The sequence below is a fragment of the Triticum dicoccoides genome, chromosome 5A (genome assembly GCF_002162155.2).
Source record: "Triticum dicoccoides isolate Atlit2015 ecotype Zavitan chromosome 5A, WEW_v2.0, whole genome shotgun sequence".
NCBI lineage: Eukaryota > Viridiplantae > Streptophyta > Magnoliopsida > Poales > Poaceae > Triticum > Triticum dicoccoides.
The window spans coordinates 391,973,586-391,996,299 of record NC_041388.1 but is presented as its reverse complement, the minus strand read 5'-3'; the positions used below and the strand labels follow the sequence as shown (position 1 = coordinate 391,996,299).

At 45.1% G+C, this 22,714-nt stretch overlaps 3 protein-coding genes across 3 annotated transcripts; 1 reads left to right on the top strand and 2 right to left on the bottom strand.

The window, feature by feature from the left end:
• Window positions 1–5,306: 5,306 nt before the first annotated feature.
• LOC119301753 lies at window positions 5,307–7,227 on the top strand. Its single transcript, XM_037578737.1, has 7 exons — window positions 5,307–5,470; window positions 5,607–5,846; window positions 5,922–5,977; window positions 6,067–6,145; window positions 6,228–6,366; window positions 6,449–6,562; window positions 6,694–7,227. Exons 2-7 carry the CDS (start codon window positions 5,656–5,658, stop codon window positions 6,883–6,885), a joined length of 771 nt encoding a protein of 256 aa, XP_037434634.1. The 5' UTR covers window positions 5,307–5,470; window positions 5,607–5,655; the 3' UTR covers window positions 6,886–7,227.
• Window positions 6,834–9,635, bottom strand: LOC119301752 (pentatricopeptide repeat-containing protein At5g56310-like). The gene is made up of 2 exons (XM_037578736.1): window positions 7,365–9,635; window positions 6,834–6,919 (listed from the first exon to the last, which is right to left on the bottom strand). The coding sequence occupies exon 1, from the start codon at window positions 9,242–9,244 to the stop codon at window positions 7,637–7,639; it is 1,608 nt and encodes a 535-aa protein (XP_037434633.1). The 5' UTR covers window positions 9,245–9,635; the 3' UTR covers window positions 6,834–6,919; window positions 7,365–7,636.
• Window positions 9,636–15,440: 5,805 nt separating this feature from the next.
• Window positions 15,441–21,817, bottom strand: LOC119301751 (sulfate transporter 1.2-like). The gene is made up of 14 exons (XM_037578735.1): window positions 21,360–21,817; window positions 18,786–19,144; window positions 18,659–18,707; window positions 18,357–18,564; window positions 18,106–18,280; window positions 17,660–17,725; window positions 17,460–17,573; window positions 17,251–17,367; window positions 17,035–17,161; window positions 16,657–16,943; window positions 16,365–16,555; window positions 16,167–16,252; window positions 15,998–16,074; window positions 15,441–15,900 (listed from the first exon to the last, which is right to left on the bottom strand). The coding sequence occupies exons 2-14, from the start codon at window positions 19,113–19,115 to the stop codon at window positions 15,757–15,759; spliced, it is 1,971 nt and encodes a 656-aa protein (XP_037434632.1). The 5' UTR covers window positions 19,116–19,144; window positions 21,360–21,817; the 3' UTR covers window positions 15,441–15,756.
• Window positions 21,818–22,714: the final 897 nt, after the last annotated feature.

The window sequence follows — 22,714 nt, the reverse complement described above, 5'->3', positions numbered from 1 at the left end:
CCGGAGAGCCACCAGGAGGGGAAGGTCAGGGGGCGCTGCCACCAGCATCCCCGAGGCCAGGCCGGAGGAAGGGGTAGAGGAGGAGGAGGTCGTCGCACGGCCGGTCGCCCGTGGGAGCGACGCGGTCGCGAGAGGAGAGGGTAAATGGAAGGAGTAGAACTTTTCAGTCATCAAGCTGCCTCTTATATTTCTTTACAGAGGAGAGGAGGTTTTTCTGTAGAAATCAAAACTAACAGGTATTCTCGAGAGAAAAACTGGAGTAACAAATTGAGACGAGAGAAGTGCATTTTTCAACCCTGAACTCTTGTCCTAGTCTAATTTACAACCCCGAACTTTAATACCATCTAAATTACAATCCCCAAGTCTTAAAACCAGCTAGGATTCAACCCTCCCCTCCCTATTGACCGGTTTTGACCTGGGGTGACCAGTTTTGACTAGTCAATGGGTCCAATCAGCATGCCACGTCAGAATTCTTTTCAAAATTTCAAGAAAAAGTAAATAAAAATCTGTAAGATTAGGAAAAAATATAAAAAGCAAAATTCCGGAAAAATTGTTCGTGAAAAAAGCTTAGGAAAATAAAAACTGATTTTTTTTCTGAAAATATTTTTTCTGGAATTTGAGTTTTTGGGTTTTTTCAGGATTTTTTTTCTGGAAATTCATTTTTTTGTTTTCCGTGTTTTTCAGAAATTGGATTTCTTTCTTTTTCTGGATTTTCTTCGATTTTACAGGTTGTTTTCTAGGAAATTTTGCATTTTTTGCTGATGTGGGATGCTGACTGGACCTGTTGACTGGTCAAAACCGATCAACCAGGTAAAAACTGGTCTACAAAGAAGGGAGGATTGAATCCTGGCCGGTTTTGAGAGTTAAGGGTGTAATTTAGACGGTATTGAAGTTCGGGGTTGTAAATTAGACTAGGGCAAAAGTTCAGAATTGAAATATGCACTTCTCTCTGACAAATTAGCTGGGAGAGTGCATTACCCCGACAAGAGGGAAGGCGACGGCGATGAGCGCGGCCTGCAAACGCCCGACGGAGTTGAGCGGCGCCACGTGTGGGCAGGCGGCGGCGATCAGGAGGAGACCGAGGGAGATGCGGCAGGCCTGCAGGTGACCCCGCAGCGCGTCGGCGACGTCAGCCCACCCGATCGCCCTCGCCAACCGCATGACCGTCGCGCCCCCGCCTCCCCCATGCAGGTTCGAGCCGTGGTGGCAATGGCAGTGCCCGTGCCCGTGCCCATGGTGCCCGTGCCCGTGGTGGTTGCTGTGAGCGCGGGGCGTGCAAGCCAGGGAGCGCCGTGCCCGTGGGAGCAGGGCCGGAGACACGGATGCCAGGGGCGGCGGCTTGGATGGGAGGTGGGGAGCGCAGCGGCGGCGGAGGTGCGCGAAGGGATGGGGCCTCGAGAGGCGGGCGGAGGGCTGGGGGAGCCGCGGCGCGGTGGACGAGGGGGCTGAAGCCGCGAGGAACTGCATTGCGCGTGGCGTCGCGGAGCAGCCGGCCGGGTATGGCGTCGGCAAGGCGGGCTGTGGCGGTCGTGGTGGCGGGCTCGCTCAGGAAGAGCACTGGTCCATGGCGCTTTTGTGCCGGCTGCCGGGTCGTGTGGAGAGTGGGGAAGGGTGGGGAAGCTGCGGGCCAGATGATCACGGCCGGGGAGGGGATGGGGCTCATGGTGTCGTCACCGTGTTGAGGTGTGAATTGGACGGCTGTTTTCCAAGTTGATGTGGCAGCGAACAGTATGTTGTGCAATGCTCCAAATCGCTTTGGCTATGCTTGGTTATTTATCGTTTGTTGGGAGCGACTATTTTGTCACCTGGAATGTTTGGGTGGATGTTTCTGCTAGGCAAGTTGATAAAGTAATTGGTGTTGTTTTCCGTTTTGTGCTTAGCTGAGTATACTTTGCATATTTTTGGCAAACATGAAGACATGATTCATCTCGTTGCTGTCATGGCATTTCCTGTGTACTGTACAAAAATCTTTTTTAGAAGAATGTTTTGTACATTGTGAGAAAAAATGTCATGCCGGTGACGTTTCTTGATTTTTGCCGCACAGTTAAAAAGATTGAGTTGTATTTGGCCCCTCGGGCAGCACGCCTGAGCGGCGTTCTCACCGCACCGCTGGGTTTCCACGGTTTTCCGTGTGGGTCCCGCACGTCAGTCCAACGTGGCGGACGCATCCAGACGCGTCCGGGCCTTCCCATATCCGTCTCAGATATGAGCTGGATATAAGGGGTGTTGGTTAGTCCGGATGTTTAGTGCCGGTATGAGGGGTGCGGCTGGGTCGAGATTTTGTAACCGATAATTGACCAGGCCGTCCGCACCGACATATAGAGGGCGTTTGAGGAACCCGGTTGTAGATGCTCTAAAAGATTTTGTGTATGTGCATATGAAATGGAGTATTGAGGATATTTGTATGTGATGCAATGATTTATTAGACTGCAAACAGTGCGGCCTTTTGCTGCCAGGCATAATTTACATCACTAATAAGAAAGTAGGCTAGAGCCGGTTAGTAATAAAACTCCGGTTGGAGCCCTTCTGATATCGAGCACTAACGAACAAAGTCGTCACTGACTGGGAGACATTGACGGGCCACTCGCACATAAGAAATGACTATATTTGGTCCGTTAGTACTATTCAGATATGCAAAAGTGAGGAGGCAAAACAGAAAAAACTCTGGAGGAGAAACCCCCTTCCATCCTAATACAACATGTGTAAAGTATGCACTCTTTTAGAGCATGTCTAGCCCTTTTCCCCAACCCTTTAACTCCCTAAAAAAATTCTGTTTGAGAAGTTGAACCCTTTTAGCCCTTCCATAAAATCCTATAACTCTTTTTTTAGGAGAAACTCCTTAAACCATCAATCCTTACTCAATTTGACCAGGAATCTTAAATCTCCCTAAACATTTTCTCTCCTCCCATGACGCGCATGTTCTATCTCTTACCGTCCGCTGCTGCCCACCTCCACATCGATGACTAGCCAACCCTCCACACTGTCCATGATGACCCCTCTCCCCACCCCGCCCGCAACCTTACCGACTCCCCCACCCTCTCCTCGCCCATCGGCCGGCCCTGCCACCAGATCACCGCCTTTTGCCGCCGCATCGAACACCACCTTGACGCCATGGTTCCATGGGAACACATCCGCCACAGGAGCAAAAGGTCTAGCTGACCTATGTGGGAGATACTGGCATCCATCTTGTTTCCAGACCATAAATCCTCCAAAAGTTGGAGCCAAGTCACCACATGCTTCCTTGGCGGCATGTACATCACGACAAGGCTTGAATCAGTTCTTGAAGCGTCCATGCCTCCCTCATTATCATCTTCGTCTTTGGCAGCACCGACAACGCACCAACGTCTGTCACAGCCACTCAAACCTCTCTCTGTCCGCAAAGAGTTCGGCGAATTATCCCAAAGGTTAAACTTTCCCATTTTCTGTGTTTTTCTTCATTTATGCACTCAATTTGCTCATTGCATGTTGCATTTGTCTAGATGAAGAGGTTGTGGGAAATGTTTTTAACAAGTCTTTGTCTGAGGATGCTTCGATCCTTTGATTGTATGCTTTGGACATGCACGTGGCATTGCCAGAACATCGACTAAGAAGGATTCGGAGATTCCTCGCAACCCATCGCAGCATCGAGAACCAAGAAGCTCGTCACCAACTTCATGATGATCTTACTGAGCACTTTTTTTCAAAAAAAGATCTTATTGAGCATTTGTGGGCACTTCACAACAATTGAATGTTGTTCTATGATGTTTTATTTGGATTACTTTTTCATTCAGACCATATGTTGCGTTTGAATTTAAATATTTAAATCTAAAAACATTGTTTTGAAATGTTGTTGAAATACTTGCATTAGAAATATCAAGTATTGAATTTAATGTATTGTACAAATGTGGTTGAGACGGAGTTTGTATACAAAAGGATGGAAGATATGGCGAAGGAAAAGTTATAGGGAGCTAAGGTTTAGGCTAAGTGCGCACACTTTTTAACTCCTCAAATTTAAGGAGTTATGTTTTGAGTGGTCCTTGGAGAAGTTAAATATAAGGGAAAGGGCTAGAGATGCTCTTAGGTTGGTCGTAGTAGGAGTAACTTAGACCACCCTAAGAAAAGTTTGTTTACGTGGCACGTAGCTAATGAGGAAAGAGGTGTTTGTGGTAACATATACCATAACATAACGCGACCCAATGCAAAATGAGTCTACATCTAAATAAATGAAAACTTGCATGATATCAATATACCCATTATGAAGATAATAACATAGCAAGTTTGATGACCAACAGCACAGTTGTCCCTGAGTCTGCACGCCTACTAATAAGTTTGGTAGTTGTGCTCCCTCCCTCTCTCTATATATAAGGTATACGGTTTTTTAGGTTGCATTTGACCATTGACAAGATTAACAATACATGAGATGTATGCTATAAAAATTATACCATTAAAAAGTCCTTTCACATATGAATCTAACGGTATGCTTTGTGTAACACGCATGTCATATATTACTGCTCCGATTCATTTTTGTCTTATTTCATATGTAAAAAAAGAACCTAAGAAAATATATAATCGTTCTAAAACATATATGTTACGTAAAATTACAAACGTAAAAATATAGTGTAAAACATAGATAAAATACATTTTTTTCTAGTCTTATGACATATATTTTTATTTTTTATGCCAAATTTTACATAGTGAATCAATACAAATATAACTAAATGTATTCCAATTATAATTTATTTATGAAACGGTCATAAAATTACCTCGGGTAAAGAATAACTTATTGAATGATGAATAGTATTACTATATACTACTCGCTCTGTTCCGAAATATAAGTCTTTTTAGACATTTCAAATGGACTACAACATACGGATGTATGTAGACATATTTTAGAGTGTAAATTCATTCATTTTACTCTGGACGTAGTCACCTATTGGAATCTCTAAAAAGACTTATATTTTGGAACGAAGGGAGTACTATATTGATGGAGAGAGTAGATGCATTTCCAATAATTACCGAGCCTCTTAGGAGACTCGCCAAAGTTTCGTTTTTAGTGGTACCTTTCACGCCTCCGCCAAGCAGAAACTGGTGCGGTCGCAAGACGTTCCGTAGTTCCACCAGCAAGTTTTCTACTTTGTTTGCGTCTTATAATCGCTCGGTTGGCGCCATTCAGAATCCACGTAGTATTTTTCCTGCATGGAATTGTCTTCCGTGTAAGTTTTGACGATGCCGCGCCGTGGACAAGAGGATATTCGGACCGAGCGCCACGGCCGCGCTGCAGCAGAGGGAAGATCCGTTCGGAATCGGCATCCTCTGCTCCCCACATGACTTGGCGTCTCTCGCGGCGCGCCAGGATTTCCAACAACTTCGCACCCATACGCTATTTATTCCCCCTTGCCGTCGCCGGCCGGCCGGGCCATCCACCAACGCCCGCCGGAGAAGAGGCAGAAGGTCTGCCGCAATCTCGGGTAGCCAGCCGTGCATAGCTAAGGTGCGCTTCCTACAATCTTACTGCATTAGTTTCTTCCAACCGCAACCAAAGGAAGAAGAAAATTTGTTAGAGCTCACCAGATGAAGCGAAGAACTGACCGCGGCTATGTTCATCCATGTCCAACTCCATCCTGCAGGCCTCAGGAGTAATCGACCGTACGCTGCTAAAGGAGGGGCAAAGCAAAAATGTGTGTCCAGAGGGGTGGAAACCCCCCAGGCATCTTAGATGGGCTCTATGGCGTGCAGATTGTTCGTCGGCCGCCACAGGCACCGAGCAAAGGCGAAGCTGCCCAGACCAGCTTCACCGATTCGCCAACTTGTGAACACCAAAATGGCGGTGGAACAGTCACACAACAACATCAAAGACTGCTGATACGGTGAGCTTCCATTAATCAGGAGAAATGCACTCAACACCAGACTGAGCTGACACCCTGCGTTTGTAACAACTGCAGACGACTGTGGCAGCAAAGGCCCTCATGCTTGAAGCCCATCCACTGTAGCATCACATGTATGGCAGCTTCCGTTCCGCCTGCCCAGCAACCGGTACCACAATATTTGCCAACTGAAGCCTCTTGTCTGACGGTTTTGTTTGATCAGGTGACAAGCATGCCGGTGAAACTTTTGCAAATGTTGTCACCTCTCTGCCCTTCATCGTCCTTGGACTGCAGACACCGAGGCAAGACATCTTCTGAGACAAGATCATTCTTTGCTCTATTTGTTTCTGAGTTTGTATGTAATAAGAAAAGTCGGTGCCGCAGGAAGAACTTGAACGCTGCCATCTACGCCAACTCGCTGGTTGGAGTAGGAATAGCTTCCGGCCTGTATCATTCCTCCCGAGGAGAGATCAGAAAAATCCTGAGATGGGCCGACTATACTATGATTGCCACCACTACGCTGGTGAGTCATATTTTTGCACTAAAAGGCTGTTCAATTATCAGAATTTGCACATCATAGCAAACATATATGCTTTTCTATGCAGTGTTTATCCAGGGCAGTTAGGAATGAGAACCCAGGACTACTGATGGCAGCATCAACATTGCTGCTGCCGTTTCAGCCTTTCATGGTTTCAGCTGTCCACACCGGAATGATGGAGGCAAGTAATCCAAATGACCTGGCAGATTCTTCTGTCTAAAACAAACCATTTCAATGATCAGCAAACTCGCTTGTTGAGCAAGTCTTTGTTGAAAGAAAACTGTTGGATAAATCAAACTGTTTACATGGCAGGTTTCCTTCGCAAAGAGAGCATCAGTTGAACCAGAGCTCAGAACCGTACATAACCTGCACAAGATGTCATCTCTTTTGGGAGGTGCGCTGTTTATTGCCGACGATTACTTCCCAGAGACCCCCTATATCCATGCTGCATGGCATCTTGCTGCTGCTATTGGCATTGGCACATGCAATAAGCTTCTCGGGTGACACTGGAACCAACCCTGCTGCTATCAACGAATAGCTGATTTCAATTTATCCAGAAGGAGTTAGATTCAGCAACTATCAACTTGCCGATATAAAAAACGCTGTACAGAATAGGTTACATAGAAGAGAGAACAGGAGCATTGTTCAAATTGATACCAGAAGAATGCTTTCGTATCTCTCAGAAAGATTTAGCAAGGAAAATGAGACGAACTAGGTCAGCTTGTGCATGTAGTTCTGCTATGATTTTGCATTGGTGTTTAATTATTACTGCGAGAGCGGGGTGGGCTGTCATGACACTCTTTCCTACAAAAATGAATTAAGGTGGACAGAGAAGTTTACGCTTCAAAGACCTCATCATTACAACTATAATAATTGACGGATCTATACATATTTCTAGCATTGTTATTAACTTATTATCTGGCAAGTACCGCAAACAGAAGTTTAGAACCATTAATAGCAAGTCAAATGTATCATGTTCTAACCTTGAAACAGCGAAGATGGAAACTGGTGCATAATTCCACAGTTGCACCAACAGTCAAAAGAAAGTGTGTGGCAGACTGATCATTTCATCTTCTCTAGATCTGAACTTTTTTCTATTACTGTGTCAATATAAACGTCAATGCAAACACCTGATGGTTGCAACGCCCAAATGTGCTCCCTCGAGTTCTGATAATTACTGCATTTTAAATGTGGAACACAAAGCCCCAATGTTTCATGTGAAATTTTGTGAGTGAAACTAGACAATTTGTTGAGATCATGCTATCAACATGCTGGTCTCGTTTTGATTCACCCAGCTCCCTCCAGCAGGCTTCCCGGCATGCAGTGCAGCCACTCTTTCCCTCACAATCCGAGCCTGCTCCCACCGACCAACACCCGCATACATGTTTGACAGGAGGACAAGGTGCCCAGCTGCTCGATCAGGCTGTAGCTCAGTCAATCTATCAACTACTTTGGCTGCAAGCTCAAGATTATCTTCCCTCTTGCATCCACTCAATAGTGCACCCCACACGGCCTCATTAGACTGCAACGGCATTGTCTCTGCGAGCTCAAGTGCTTCGTGCAATCGTCTGCTGCGGCAGAGCATGTCGACCATGCATCCATAGTGCTGTATCTCTGGGGCGATCCCATAAACTCTTTCCATGCTCTCAAAGTATTGCCGTCCGTCGTCAACCTTCCGTGAATGGCTGCACGCAGACAGCACAGCGAGCAGCGTTGTGCCATCAGGACGTTCCTCCATCCGGTTAAACAATTCTAGAGCCTCCTCGGCACGACCATGGACCGCAAGCCCGGAAATCATTGTAGTCCATGAGATGGTACTCCGCCTCGGCATCTCGAGAAACATGCGGTGCGCATCCTCCACAGCCCCACACTTCACATACATATGGATGAGGGCATTGTCTAGCGACACCGTCCGCTGCAAATGGCCTTCCTGGTCCACTCGCGCATGTATCCATCGCCCGAGACGCAGGTCCCCCAACTCCGCGCACGCCGTCAACAAGGCGACCATCGTCACCGAGTCGTCCTTGACCCTTGCCTTCCTCATGCTCCAGAACAGATCAACCGCCTCCGCCGCCCTCCCAGCACTGGCACACCCAGCTATCACCGTCGTCCAGGCCACCGCGTCCCTCCCAGGCATCTTACCGAAGAAACGCAGAGCCGCGTCCACCTCACGGCACCGCACGTAAGCAGAGAGCATGCAGTTCCACGCCGCCGCCGCCGCCGCCGCCGTCCTGCCGGGCATTTCGTCGAACACCTTCCTGGCATCCGCGAGCTGCCCGGCCGCGGCGTACATGTCAAGGAGGCTGGTCATGACGTGCGAGCTGGACAGAGCGAACCCGCCGGCGAGCGCGGTCGCGTGGAGGGCGGCTCCGTGGGGGGCCGCGGCCGCGCCTGCGCCGGAGAGCGCGGCGAAGAGCGTGGAGAAGGAGAAGGCGTTGGGGCGGAACCCGTGGCGGCCGACGAGGCGGGAGAAGAGGGAGAGGAGCTGGGGAGGCCCCGCGCGGGACGCCGCGGCGGCGCGGAGGAGGAGGTTGGCGAGGGTGGGGGGCTCGGGAGGGTGCTGCGGGGAGGAGGAGGAGGAGAGGAAGAGGGCCTCAGCGCGGGGGAGGTCGGCGGCGGCGGCGGCGAGGGAGATGAGCTTGGCGAGGAGGAAGCGCTTGCGGTGGAAGCCGTTGAGGAGGAGCTGCGCGTGGAGCTGGTCGAGCGCGCGGAGGGAGGCGGTGGCGCCCGGGCGGCGGCGGGCGTGCTGCGCGAGGAGGTAGAGGCGCTGCTGCAGCGCGCGGGAGTAGGGGATGTGAGGGGGCAGGTTGGGTGGGAGAGGAGGAGGAGGAGGAGGACGACGACGAGGGGCTTGGCTAGACATGGTCGGCTGGCTTTGGCTCCGCTCTGCGTCTGACTTGGCTTGGTGGTGTGTTTTCTGCGCGGGAATGGTTTTCTGCCGCACCGTCGATTTGCTTCCGATGGGGCGAAAATGGGTCGCGCCTCGCGCGGTTTGCAGATCGCAGCTCAACTGGTTTTGCAGCGAAAAACCCTCGCTCTGGTGTTGGAGCACATTGCTTCGTGTCCGGGGTGAGAAACCTTTGCAATGGTTTTTATTAGTCGGGCTCAACGGGGACCAACTTTCGTCTTATCTTGTTGAAAACATCGTTTATTGTTGTTGTGCTAATTTTTATTGGTTGAATTTCGGATGAAGATCCTTGTCCTTGTCATCTCTACGTGTACATGGTGACGAGGGCGTGTATTTTTCTCTCTTTGAGGCATTACGAAAGAAGTAGACTTTGTCATTGGTGTTAATTTCATATCTTATAATGGTTCTATCACAGTCGTCTCAATCTTGTACTCCCTCTGTAAACTAATATAAGAGCGTTTAGATCACTATTTTAGTATTCTAAACGCTCTTATATTAGTTTACGGAGGGAGTACTCAGCTTGGTGAAGATTTTGACCTCATTTGCTAGCATCAATTTAAATTAAAAAAATGATTGTGTGTGTCGTATTGATGCACAGACCGAGGATTTCAACCTTCTTTTCAAAAATAAAATTAGTGTCACAGCTTAAGCTTAGTGGTTGTTTGGTTAGGAGAATTAGTGTAAGGTTTTCAGAAGATAAGTTTTAGGAGAATTTTTAGGAAAATTAGTTTTAGTTCATTTTTCTATTAAAGGAAGTTCATAGTGTAATTCTTTGTTTGGATTAAAAGTTGCTTTCACAAAACAACGTTTGGTTACATCCATGAAGAACACGATATGATGGATTAGATGCTTGACCCTCAATGTCCGAGGAGCCATTTGAACCTTCGGCTCCTTCTTAGGACAACCACAAGCAAGAGTTGGAAGCCATGACCTTCTTATTCCCCAAGTCGTCATGCAAATAGCTCGTGCATCCTCTCAATCTCTAACCTTACTGTTTCAGCGAATCCGCCCTCTTGGCTTGAACGGCGTGAGGTTGCAGAAATAAGCAACGCCATCGCCGCGTGAGATGAGCAACAGAGGCTTCTTGTGGGTATCGTGCGCCCCACCCATGGCGACCACTCGTTGGCCTTCTTCCGTATGGGTGTAGCATGTTGAAATTGTAGGATGCTAATATTTGTGTTGTATTGATATGACCTCGTATGAGATATATATAGAGAGGTGCGATATGAGGGAGAGAGACTTGGAACAAGACAGATAATACATGCTTAAACATATTCTGTCTCTATCTCCTTATCTCTATATTTAAACCCAATTATACTTCTAACTCTCCATCAGTCGTAGCGAGAGTGAAGCAAACAATTGCGACTGAATTTGAAGTCTTGTGCTTTCGTCGTCTTTTCCGTTGCGCCATCATCAACTGTGTCCCTGATGGGTCGGCACCTAGGGCGGTGACTTGCGTCCCAGGTGCTTTCCCTGTCTCTCCTCTATTTCTCTTGCAGTCGTAGCGGGAGTGGCATGGACGTTAGTGACGACATGGACACTGTTGACTGGATTTGTTGCCGGTGAGTAGCTATAGACATAGCCCTGTATGTCGATGTTGAGGTAGCCGATCATGATGATGTAGTCGTGGTCAAGGTAGTCATGATTGATGGTGTAGTGGTTGTGAACGATGAAACCGCACAAAGCCGATGGCACACAAAAATGCACTATGACAGAGTTGCAGACATTGGCGATGCAGCTTGCGGATGTCAGAGGGTGCCATCGGCGATGAGTCCATCGGTTTTGCCAAGATCGAAGGAAACCCATCAAGTGCACATCAGTTTTATCAGGACCGTGTGGTTGTGTAGAGGTCGTCACTACGACGTGTCAATGCAGTCTTGCAATATTAACTCTAATCATTTGCATGTCCAATTCTCCTTTTTTTTTATTGTCTTGCTCAATTAGTTTGCATGATGGTATTGGCTTTAACTTCCTGCGGGACTAACTTTTTTTGTGAAACCGTCGGATTGTTTCAAGGTTAATTAGCAGAAAAACTAGAGAATACCGGTACATGAGCACACTCGAACATTGGTACAACATGGGAAAGTCCATTCATGTTAAAAACACGACAAAAACATGACAACCAAACAAACACAAACAACTTATTCTAAAAAACACACAAACAACTGCAAAACCTACTCCAATGTTCCCCACTAGTAGATAGAAAAAACTTGCGACTGCTTGAGGGTATTTCTGGATTATTATTGTCCTAAAGAAATGTTAACTATAACTATTCCATTGAGCTTATGCAATTTCCTTTTTTTGCGGGGGCTTTTGCAATTTCTTTAATAGACTAAAAAATTTTGTAGAGTATTTCTTAATATGCGCTACAACTAGCAAGCGTAATGTCAAGAAGGAGCACAAGAGATCAAAGTGGAGAAGAAAATGATAAGCTCATGGCCAATCTTAGTGATTTTAGTCCTTCAAAACGACAGCGGATTTATTGTACACATTGCGTCGATTCTAGCTTTTATTCGCAGCCGAGGTTTCAGTTCCATGTTGGCACGATCATGCTCAGCCCATGCAATAAACGAATCACTGTATGTACAAAGGTATTTTATATCACATCCGATATATACTTCTCTAACTCTGTGGCTGGAGGGAGAAAGTTTGGGGTAGTAGTGTTGAAATGTTGCAACATCTTGATTTAGTGGTATGCTTCTTCAAGTTTGTGTTGTAGGATTTTCAAAGGGTAGAGGGAAAGGGGGATTTGAAGAGAAGAAGAATTGGATGCATGGCATGCTTTTGCATTATGCATCTCCATTAAGCTCCTCAAAGCATATTGCAAATAATGTGTCATAGTTTCTTCATGATTGTTTGTAGATCTTAAATTCTGATGCGATGTGGCACTTGAGTTATAAGCATGTAATACATGTAAGCAAAGTGCTTTTCTAGTCCCGAGCTCATGTGAGCTCGGATGAACAGTAAAATCAAAATAAAATGGAAAAAACAGAAAATTCTAAAAAAAATGTGTGTGAAACTTTGACAGATGTTTTGATAGCTTGCAAAATTTCATCACCAGATGACAACCCTGTAAAATGTAACAAAAAAATAAAACCAATGCTCCAAAATGTTATTTTCAGACACCTTTTACTAACTAAACACAATGTATTAAGGCTAGCTAAGTACCCTTCCCCTATTATCTTAGATTTCCCTTTGTGTAAACGATGCTACTCTGCTGATTGAATAAAGGAGGAGCCAGTTTTTCAAAAAAAATATATTAATATGTACTTTAACATTTTCCTTGCACTACAAACATCAAGCATTTTCCATATTTCAACAATATGTACATTATTTACAATCGTTGACCACTAAACCTATCATGTTGTGATAGATTAACAATATTTAGAAATAGAAATAAATAGTTAAAGGTATTTCTAGCTCGCACATTGAGCGGGCCACTTTGCTAGTTTCAAAATAAAATAAAATAAAAATCACCAAAAAGATAATTGCTTCGGCTTCACAAAATGCATCCTAACTAGATCTACAAATACAGCAGAACTAAATCCATTTACCGAACAGATCTGCAAATAAATAAATAAATAATCAAATAAGGACAAGTACTCGCTCTGCTCGCCTAGCTGATGTCCAGCACACACTCATGAACCGTAAACGAAGGCACAGGAGGAACATACGAGGTAGGTTGTAATGGGGAGTATCATATACTAGTATCATGCATATGATACTAGTCTATGATACTGCATCCCTAATGCATAGTATCATATGTTGGTATCATAGAGGACTACATTTATTGCCATGCATGATACGAAGTAGCACATCATTTAATATGATACAGTATCATGATATGATACTCAAGCCTCTCTTTCTTCATTTAATTCTAAACCACTTCATCAAAATTGCTTAGTTGGCATGCATGATACTACCTATGATACTTCCATTACGGGCAGCCTAAGAGAGAAGAAGTAGTAGAAGAAGAATTTTTCCTAGGTGCTAACTTGGGCCACAGAATTGCTGGTCTAGGGTTCCCCCACCTCCTGCCGGTACTGCCGTCGGTACGTGTCGTCTGCGATGGTTTTAGGGCCATGGTGGTGTGGTGGATCTCGGCCCTTGTCGGGGAAGGGCTTTGTTTTCAGTTGTTCCTTCGTATTTTGTTAGAGTTTGTGTCCTATTCAAGAAGACGAGACGACAGCAGCTCCCTGAAAATGGAATAAGGTTCTCCCAGCCTGCCCTCCCGATGGTGTGTCTGGCATCATCGATGGGCATGTGGAGGTGTGTCTCCGGCGGATCTGTCCTTGCTGGATATGCTCGGATCTGATCATAGTTCGTCTATGTTCATGTGTTTTCAGATTGAATTCTTTCGATCTACACTACTCTCTTCATCGGCGGCGGTTGCCTTAGTACGACGATTTTCCGACTGTCTACTAGAACAAGTTTTGTCCAGCTCCTGCAAGGGAGGGGCAATGACGGCGGCGCGTCTTCAGCTTGCTTCAATGCTTGTAGTCGTCGCTAGGTGGTCTACGGATCTGGATATAATTTTTATTATTTAAGATGTTTGTTGTAGTGCCATGATTGCAGATGAGTATATCGGAAGTTTTCTTGAAAAATAAATAAGAGAAAAGAAAAAAAAAGAACACGGAAGCTAATGAGGATGGAGAGTAGGCATCTTCTGGGCGAGGTACCGTCGACGAGGACAACCGGTCGAGTGGCCACGTATCTGTCCATAACACAAGAGTAAAGTAAAATACACCTAAAAACATCCTAGTTGGCCATGGCACAAGAGCTGCACGTGAAAACTTAATGCACGAGGCAGGTAGGAGTTAGCGGGCACCGCATAATCGCCTAGGGCACGCAGTGCACACGTAGACGATCTCAACCGTGTACGTGGCTCTCAGCGGAGCACGGCTCATTCATGCATATCACTTCTCAACAATTACTGCCCATGCGGAGCATCGTCTCCTATAAATTGGGGCCATATATACGAGTCTTGTTCCTGTGCGTTTTCGCAGCAGGGAAGGCAGCCATGGAGAGCAAGCATTTCAAGAGCGTGATCATGTGTGCACTCATACTGATACTGGGACTGCTTGTCCAGGGACAAATCCAAGTAGCAGAGGGCAAGAGCTGCTGCAGAGACACCAGGTCAAGAAACTGTTACAACGTGTGCCTTCTTGTGCACCCCAGTACTCCCTGCTCAAAAATGTGTGGCTGTGTGCTCACAAGGGACAGCACATGCCCCAGGGAATACCCTAAGCTCAACCTTCTCCCCAGTTCAGCTGGTACGTGAACCCAAGCCACCCTTCCTGTTTTCTCTACATCATTTTGCTCCCAGATGCATAGAAATTGCAATTAACGGCTGGTTGACTAATGCTTGCTCCTGCTGTTGCGGAAGAAGAACCAGACGCCATTGAGTACTGCAAATTAGGATGTAGGCTCTCAGTCTGTGACAACGTCAATTCAGGTAGTATCTGAATTAACTCATCATCTGTATATATAACTTTCAATTTATCATAAGAGGGAAAAGTTTTTTTTTTCGGTTTGGAATGAGCATTGCACATATCTTGATCTTGTCATCAGCTGAGCTTGGCGAAGACACGAAAGTCGGCGTGGGGCGCTGCGGCGATGCGTGCGGCCGGTTCTGCAACGATGCCACCAACATTGCATCCGTCGATGCTTGAGATGTATGAGCATGCGCTGAGGTCCCGATCGTCTTCCCAGTGGCTTACCTTCTTCGTCGTTGCTGCTGCCTCAGCCGTTATCTAGTTCTTGCTTTAGCTATGATGTGCTAGGCTTTGCTTCCAACTACTGTATGCTGTGTCTGAAGTGTTGTGTGGGTGCTCTGCTTTTATTTTGAGATCTTGCACGATCCTTTTGAGGTGCTGGGCTGGGGTTCGTCGTAATCCCCGGTCATGTAAGATAGTATGTCGTGTGCGGGGTAACAAAAACCCTAGTAGTAGCTGTGAACCTTGGTTTCTCTTAGTGAAATCGGAGAGGGGGGCCTCTCTTTTGATCAAGAAAATAAAATGCACCGAGATCCCACGTCAATCTTTTATTTATATCTGTACATACTTGAGGAAGATCCGCCGCGAGTTCCATAATTTACTTCGTTCATACTCAGTAGAGGAGCACTTCTAAACCTTATCTTCTACTCCCTCCGTTCACTATTAAGATATTTTTTATATTTCAATATGGACTACATATGGACTGAAATGAGTGAACAAATACACTAAAATACGGCTATATACATCTGTTTCAGAAAAAAGTTAGAACATCCTATAATGGTGAACGGAGGGAGGGAGTAGTATTTAGTAAACCGGAGAGGCTCCGGTGATTGCCTGAACTTATTATATGTTTCTACATCGGCCACAAAGCCACATCATCTTGCGCTGCCCAGCTTAGATCACAGGGAGCACCAAAACTATTATCAACACTAGCACCATGGCAGCACCAGCCATTCCTCCGAAATACTTCGCTCACGGTTCCTGCATCGACTTCGTCGTACAGAATCGCACAGCGTCAGAGACTGCGAGGAATATATGACTGCTTCCAATGTGCTCGGTGAGCTTGGATGCTTGCAGTTTTTCTATGACGACGGAACCAGGATTCGACAGAATGAGCTGCCAAAATACACAACAATACAAACAACATTATCAGTGGCCCAGCAAAACAAGATTATAGTTTCTCTGAAAGTCTATGTAGCTTGAATGGGTGTACCTGCATATCTCTTTTCTGAAGATTCTTGTATAGATCTTCAAGAGCGTGTATGCCACTTGTATCGATGTCGATAACGGCTGCACCAGCATTTTCACCGGACTGCATGAGTACAATGATTGGAAAAAAAAATAGCTTGAAATTTCTCAGACTAACATATAATTCTACTCACGCGACATTTCCACGATCAAGGAACTGATTTTAGGCAATCCCAGTGCTTTAGCTCTATCTTCTTCGTCTGTCAGCCACCTAAGAATTCTGCCATGGAGCACAAGATATCAGGCCTATGAGGCTGAAATTACTGAATTCATGTATATTTTACCATTCTTCAAATTCAAAACATATTGTGTGATAAATTTACCATCTTTACCTTTCTCGGACGTAATTAGAGTTGGAAAAATAAATAGCAGAATCAACCCTCACAATCACCACCCCGGGAGTAAGTTTTGCTTCTGGATACTGGCTGATGTTCCTGTATATTGTGGTGCCGGGAAGGTTTCCAAGTAGGGCTGTCCTTGGCCTTGTTACTTGAAGAAGTATTTTGGCAAATGAGATTGCTACCTGGTAATATCCAGAAAAAACAAGTAATTTCTAGTTATGTCTCCACAAAAAGACATGAACATATTATTATGCTTCATCAAAGATAATGCATTGGTCCTTACAGCAATCAAGAGGCCAATCTCAACGGATACAAAAACAACACCGAAAAATGCTCCCATGCAAGCAATGAAGTCCAATTTGTCAACTTTCCATATGAGAATTGCTGCTTCATAGTCCACAAGGCCGATCACCGCAGAAATGATGATCGACCCTAGGATTGCATTCGGTGTGTATTTGAATAGCGGTGTGATGACCAACAAGGTAAGAAGAACCACCACTGACATAACCACATTGGATACAGGAGTCTTGCAGCCAGCCATGAAGTTAACTGCCGAACGTGAGAAAGAACCTGAAAAAAGAAAATACAGGATATAGATTTTGGCACTGTATTTTCCAGACAGTTTACTGTCAGCTCTGTTCGGCAAAAAGGGTGGAGCTACCTGTTGTGACATAGCAAGATGTCATTGATCCTACTATGTTCATGGTTCCAAGTGCTACCATCTCCTTGTTTCCATCTAGCTGGTAGTCCTTCATAGCAGCAAATGTCCTTCCAATAGCTACAGCTTCCTGATGAAGTAGACACACACAGATTGATGAGAAATCTGGAGATGCACATGACAGGAAAAACAAATATGTGTCCATATCAGCATACATACTGTCAAACCAACTATGCCGCAAACAACACCGATCTTGAAACCTTTTGCAACAAACGGACCGGTGAAATAAATCATGTGTACTGATGATGGGTTGATTCCCTGTTCAATGTGCTTTACCTGATGACCAAGTGACAACAAATTTTTCATCCATGAAAAACAGTGTATGGTCCACACAACTGAGCCTGAATTGTACTAACTTAGTCACTTACTATCTGAACACCTTGCTTGTCGGCACGAGTAATGTATACAAAAAATGTTGCTAGAATCACTGAAATTATAGGAGCAATAGCTGGCACCCAGAAAAGCTTCCTTTTCTTCTTTCCCTGTGTAAATGGAACATCCTTAGTGGATAAGTAATTTTTTAAATGTTAAATGTGTTGTAAACATACAAGGAAAAAGAAATTCTTACGATGTACTTCGCAAACAGAAGGAAAACCAGGAAAGATACGCCAATCACAATTGTCTGCCAGTTCCACTGCATATACAACCATCTCCTTGTCAGTTCTTTAGGTAACTCAGACAGACAGTAGTACTATCTTTAGCCTATGCTAATCCCTTCCCGGCGCAGGAAGATCCAGAAAAAAGAGGGAAACAAATTCACCTCCCAGCTTCCAAATGAATATAACAAATGAGCTCCAAACATCCAAAAACAATTCAGCACTTGCAAAAATATTTTTTTTCCCCACATAAGTTAACTCCATATCAACACGGCATGACATACTTTTACTAATAACGAAAATATTTTTAAGTTCTAGGAATTACAAAGATGCTTTTATAATCCCAGAAAATGCAGCGCATGATGTTCTGACCAAGATATGAAATCGATATGTTACTGTTAAGTACTGAAATACATACCCCGTGATGAACTGATCTCCAGACAGATTCCATAACAGAAACTATGTCGGTTTTCCTTGTAAAGTTTGCGATACCCAACACGTATTTCAGCTGCTGCAGGGCAATAGTAATGGCAGCTCCCCCCATGAATCCGACAATTGCAGCATGTGACAAGAACTCTATAAGGAACCCTAACCTGACAAAATAAATACCAACTCTTAGTCCAACACGTCGACACTACATGCAAGCTTTTAGTATATGTTTGCATATACCTTAGAAATCCTAAGGCTGCTTGAGTGATGCCAGCGAAGAAGGTTGCCGTGAAAGCGAGGCGCATGTATTCCTCCTTGTTTTTGACATGGTCAACCTCAGCTTGTAGAAGTGAACCTATCAAAAGAGAAACCACGGCAACCGGGCCAATCGCTATATCCCTTGAGCTACCCATTGCAGCATAGATCAATGGGGGAATGAAGCTGGAGTCTGAAACCAACTAACAAAAGTAAATTATGATAGCAAAACAAGCTTAAATGTTTCACATCAAATCTCCACAACAGAGTCAAGAGGAGGAACTTACAAAGCCCATACTGCGGATCCAAATTAGCAAGCTTCGAATAGCCAATGTCCTATTAGAGTCCAATATTCGGTGTCAGGCACAGTTTAAGTGGCCAAAGCCAAGGTGGACTAGTCATCCTTGATGATACCTGAGGAATGCAGAGGCTTGCGATGGTCAATCCGGCAATCAGATCGCCTTTGAACTTGTTGAGACTGTAATCCCTACCCCACCCAAATATTGGAAACAAGAACTCCAGCCCCATCATGAACCTCCTCGGTCCGGATTGGCCCTTGTACTGACGCAGCGGGTTGTCGTGGAAGAAAGTCTCTCTCAATGTTTCTGTAAATTCTGTGGCCAAGTTCTTGGGAGGGGGATAGCCCACTTTGTACACCAGCGGTGCTTGAGATGGGTCATTGGAGGGTGTCTGTGTGGTGATGCTAGGTTCATCTGCTGCCTCGTCAGATATATGATGAACCATCTCTGCTACTGGAACAACCTTTTGTTATCCTGGAGAAACAGTTGAATTAATTTTAGTAGACGGTTCTAAAAAAAATAGCTGGAGAGGGCATGAAGGGTAGACGTTTACAGTACTCCAACATTGCAAATATAACCATAAAAACACCACCTAAATGACGTCACGAAGCAATGGTCTACTTTGGAACAATGGACGATGCAACCGCTATATCACACAAAAGTTGGTCAATCAAACAGAAATGTTCCCAGAAAATGGAATAAAAATGGCATACTACGTTGCTGCCCTCGCCCCTCATATAGTTGTACAATATTAATTATGTATTCTCATCCCAGATTGGCCCTTGTGCTTCCCTTTTCATCGATATTTATAATGTTTAAGAGTTTTATCTTTTTTTCTGAACATAGGATGCTTTTTTTAAGCTGTTTTATAATTATTAATTTTTTTTGTAGCTGACATAGCTAGGTTGAATTTGAGCCTTAAATTTTATATATTGCTAGTAAACTGACAAGTATATAAATTTTGTCGTGACTAATTTTCGTAGTAGAAAGAGATTGAATCAGCAATGTTGGAGTACAGACTATCCTGAATTTTCGTTTTGGGAGAAATATAGGTGATGGTTATTAAAGATGAACATGTACCTTGAGCTCAGACCACTAGCAGGCAAAACAGTGAATCGATTTTATGATATCTTCAAAATAGCATAATCTATTTGATATTTGATGCTCGCTCTTATATAGAACAACCATCTGTTTCTCTCAACTGTCCCATTCTAACCGTAAAAGGATAAAAGAAAAGGTCGACTGTATTGTTCAGCTCAGTGTGAATAGCAGATAATAATGGTGGACTGTTCTTTCTTGTAAGCACAAGACTTTGCGGTGTTGGTCTGAAAGTCCAAGTGGGCTTATTCAAAAAGCAATAATTGGTGCAGGAAGTTCCAACTATTCTCTTTGAATCCTGACCCAATGGTAATAAATGAGCAACTAATAATATTAATAAAAGCCAAATGAGTCAAGTTTGTGCCTAGGCTGAGATAGACCAACTAAGATGACAGAAAATACTCCATACTGTACATCTGTAGAATTCTCCAAATCAAAGCTGAGACGAAGAGCAGACAGATAGACAGAGGCAGTTGTTTCCAAGTGAAGGGATTGATTTATTATTATCTAATATAACTAAAGAATACTACTACTACAAAATTCGGCAACCTTAATCTTCTTACTTACATGAGCAGTGACGGGTCCCAATTGCTAAGAAAGAAGCTCTAACCACATTTATTTTCAGAAAACCTAAGTAGTAATATTTTCTGTAGAATTTTCATTCTCGGCCAGTTTCATTAGGCTGCGGATGGAACCAAGCACGCTTGGTCGCAGCTTACTTGCATGATTCAAAGATAATAATGGTGGACTGTTGTTTCTTGTACTAAGCACAAGACTTTCCGGTGTTGGTCTGAAAGTCCAAGCAGGCTTGTTCAAAAAGCAATAATTGGTGCAGAAAGTTCCAACTATTCGCTTTGAATCCTGACCCAGTGGTAACAGATGAGCAACTAATACTATTAATAAAGCCAAATGAGTCAAGTTTGTGCCTAGGCTGAGATAGTCCAACTAAGATGTCAGAAGATACTCCATACATCTGTAGAATTCTCCAAATCAAAGCTGAGACGTAGAACAGACAGATGAACAAAGGCAGTTGTTTCCAAGTGAAGGGATTGATATATTATAATCCAAAGAACACTGCAAATTTGACAACCTTAATCTTCTTACTTATCAATTATCATGAGCAGTGACTGATCATCATTCCACCTAAAACGGGTCCCAATTGCTAAGAAAGAAGCTCTTGCCACATTTATTTTCAGAAAACCTAACTAGTAGTAATATTTTCAGAACAAATTTTCATTTTCGGCCAGTTTCATTGGGCTGCGGATGGAACCAAGGAACACTTCGTCGCAGCTTACGGGATGCTAATGACGAGCCGACTGAAAATTCCGCGAGACATTCAATCAGTTAATTACGAAGCATTACTCGCTGACACACAAAAGGTATCGGTGAATTGCCGGTTTCTCATCCATAAAAAAAGAGATGGATACACTGCTGATTTCCGAGCAGAGGAACTGACGGCTAACAAAAATCGACAGCCGCGGCCGTAACAGACGAAATGCGACGAGTTGTACGGAAATGAAGAACCAAGAACGACTGAAGGGGAGGGGAGAAGATGTTCATGGATCAGAATCATCGGATGAAGGGATTTTACCGGGTATACAGTGGTTCCTGTGATCGGTGGGTGGAGCCGCCGCGCGCTCAGGGTTCACCGGCCCACGAATGGCGCATCCCTCTCGGCGTTGGCGCGGCGAGAGCGGATATATATGCCGTCTGGAGGCACCAGGAGGATCCGCCTGCCGGGGAAACAGACGCGCCCAACGGACAAAAGAGCGGCAATGGAAGGTAGCGCGATCTCTGCTGGCAGTTGTTTATACCACGGAGTCGGGAGACGAGGGAGGACGGCGATGTGGACGTGCCGAACCAAAATGCCTGCCTGAGAAGTCGCTGCCGAACCAAAATGGCTGGGAAGTCACGGCGGGCTCCACGGCCGTGGAACCGGAGCCGTCCTACGCGCGGGGGGGCAGGGCCGCGCCGGTCGGTCAACGGCACCGCGGTCAGGGTCTACGGGGACCGACGGCGGCGAGGGAAGGGTGATGGGTTTCAGTGTTTTGGACCGTGGAATAGTGGTCGGGACGACGAGAGGTGAAGTGAACCGCGTGTGGGGCGGGGTGTTGGAATGGTCCGTCCAAGGGTGTAGCTTTCGCCCGTACGTGTGGGGCGCGGCTGGGAGTTTGCCAGGACGGGAAGGGAATCCGTCTGTGTACATTTCAACCTGGTGGGCCGTCCGGGATGGGGAGAGGTGGACAAATGGTTGAGATGTTTCCTCCTCTCGCTTCTTTCGTTTTTTTTTACGCATATACACGCGCATATACTCATCTTTATGAAGGCACACACGCATATTCTACCCCTATGAGCACCTCCAAAAGACTGAGCTGGCATATCATCTTTAGATTTACGAAGTCACGGAACGTCTCCTCCCACTGAATGCGCATCACCGAAAATCCTGAAATAAAACCAGAAATAAATGCGAGCACCGGGATTTGAACCCTGGTGGACTGTGGATACCACAGTCCCTCTAACCATCCAACCATAGGTTGGTTCGCCGTTTCAAAATAATTGAAGTTTCGTGTTTGTTTTAAGTCAAACTTCGCTAAGTTTGATCGGAGTTTATATATACAAAAATATATCAACATCTATAACCCTAGATTTGTCACATTAGATTCGTTATGAAATGTACTTATTATGACGTTGAATAACTTAGAGAAAAGTATACTTTTCGTCCCTTAACTTTTGGCAGAGTCTAGATTTGGTCCCTCAACTCCGAAATCAGACAACTTGCACCCTGAACTACTAAAACCGGACAAGGTTCGTCCCTGGACACGGTTTTGACCGGTTTTGGTGCTGACTTTTGCCGGTTTTGACCGTGTTTTGACTCAAATTCACGTACTTTCTTCAAATCCGTTTATTTTATTCAGGTCTGCATACCATTTTCAAGTGCTTTTTTTC

Coding starts and splice junctions, on each gene's coding strand:
- LOC119301753 (XM_037578737.1), top strand. CDS start 5,656: ATGTGTGTCCAGAGGGGTGGAAACCCCCCAGGCATCTTAGATGGGCTC. Junction 5,847..5,921: donor CATCAAAGACTGCTGATACG/GTGAGCTTCCAT, acceptor TAACAACTGCAG/ACGACTGTGGCAGCAAAGGC. Junction 6,367..6,448: donor TGATTGCCACCACTACGCTG/GTGAGTCATATT, acceptor TTTTCTATGCAG/TGTTTATCCAGGGCAGTTAG.
- LOC119301752 (XM_037578736.1), bottom strand. CDS start 9,244: ATGTCTAGCCAAGCCCCTCGTCGTCGTCCTCCTCCTCCTCCTCCTCTC.
- LOC119301751 (XM_037578735.1), bottom strand. CDS start 19,115: ATGGTTCATCATATATCTGACGAGGCAGCAGATGAACCTAGCATCACC. Junction 18,708..18,785: donor CAAGCCTCTGCATTCCTCAG/GTATCATCAAGG, acceptor GGACTCTAATAG/GACATTGGCTATTCGAAGCT. Junction 18,565..18,658: donor GGATCCGCAGTATGGGCTTT/GTAAGTTCCTCC, acceptor AGTTGGTTTCAG/ACTCCAGCTTCATTCCCCCA.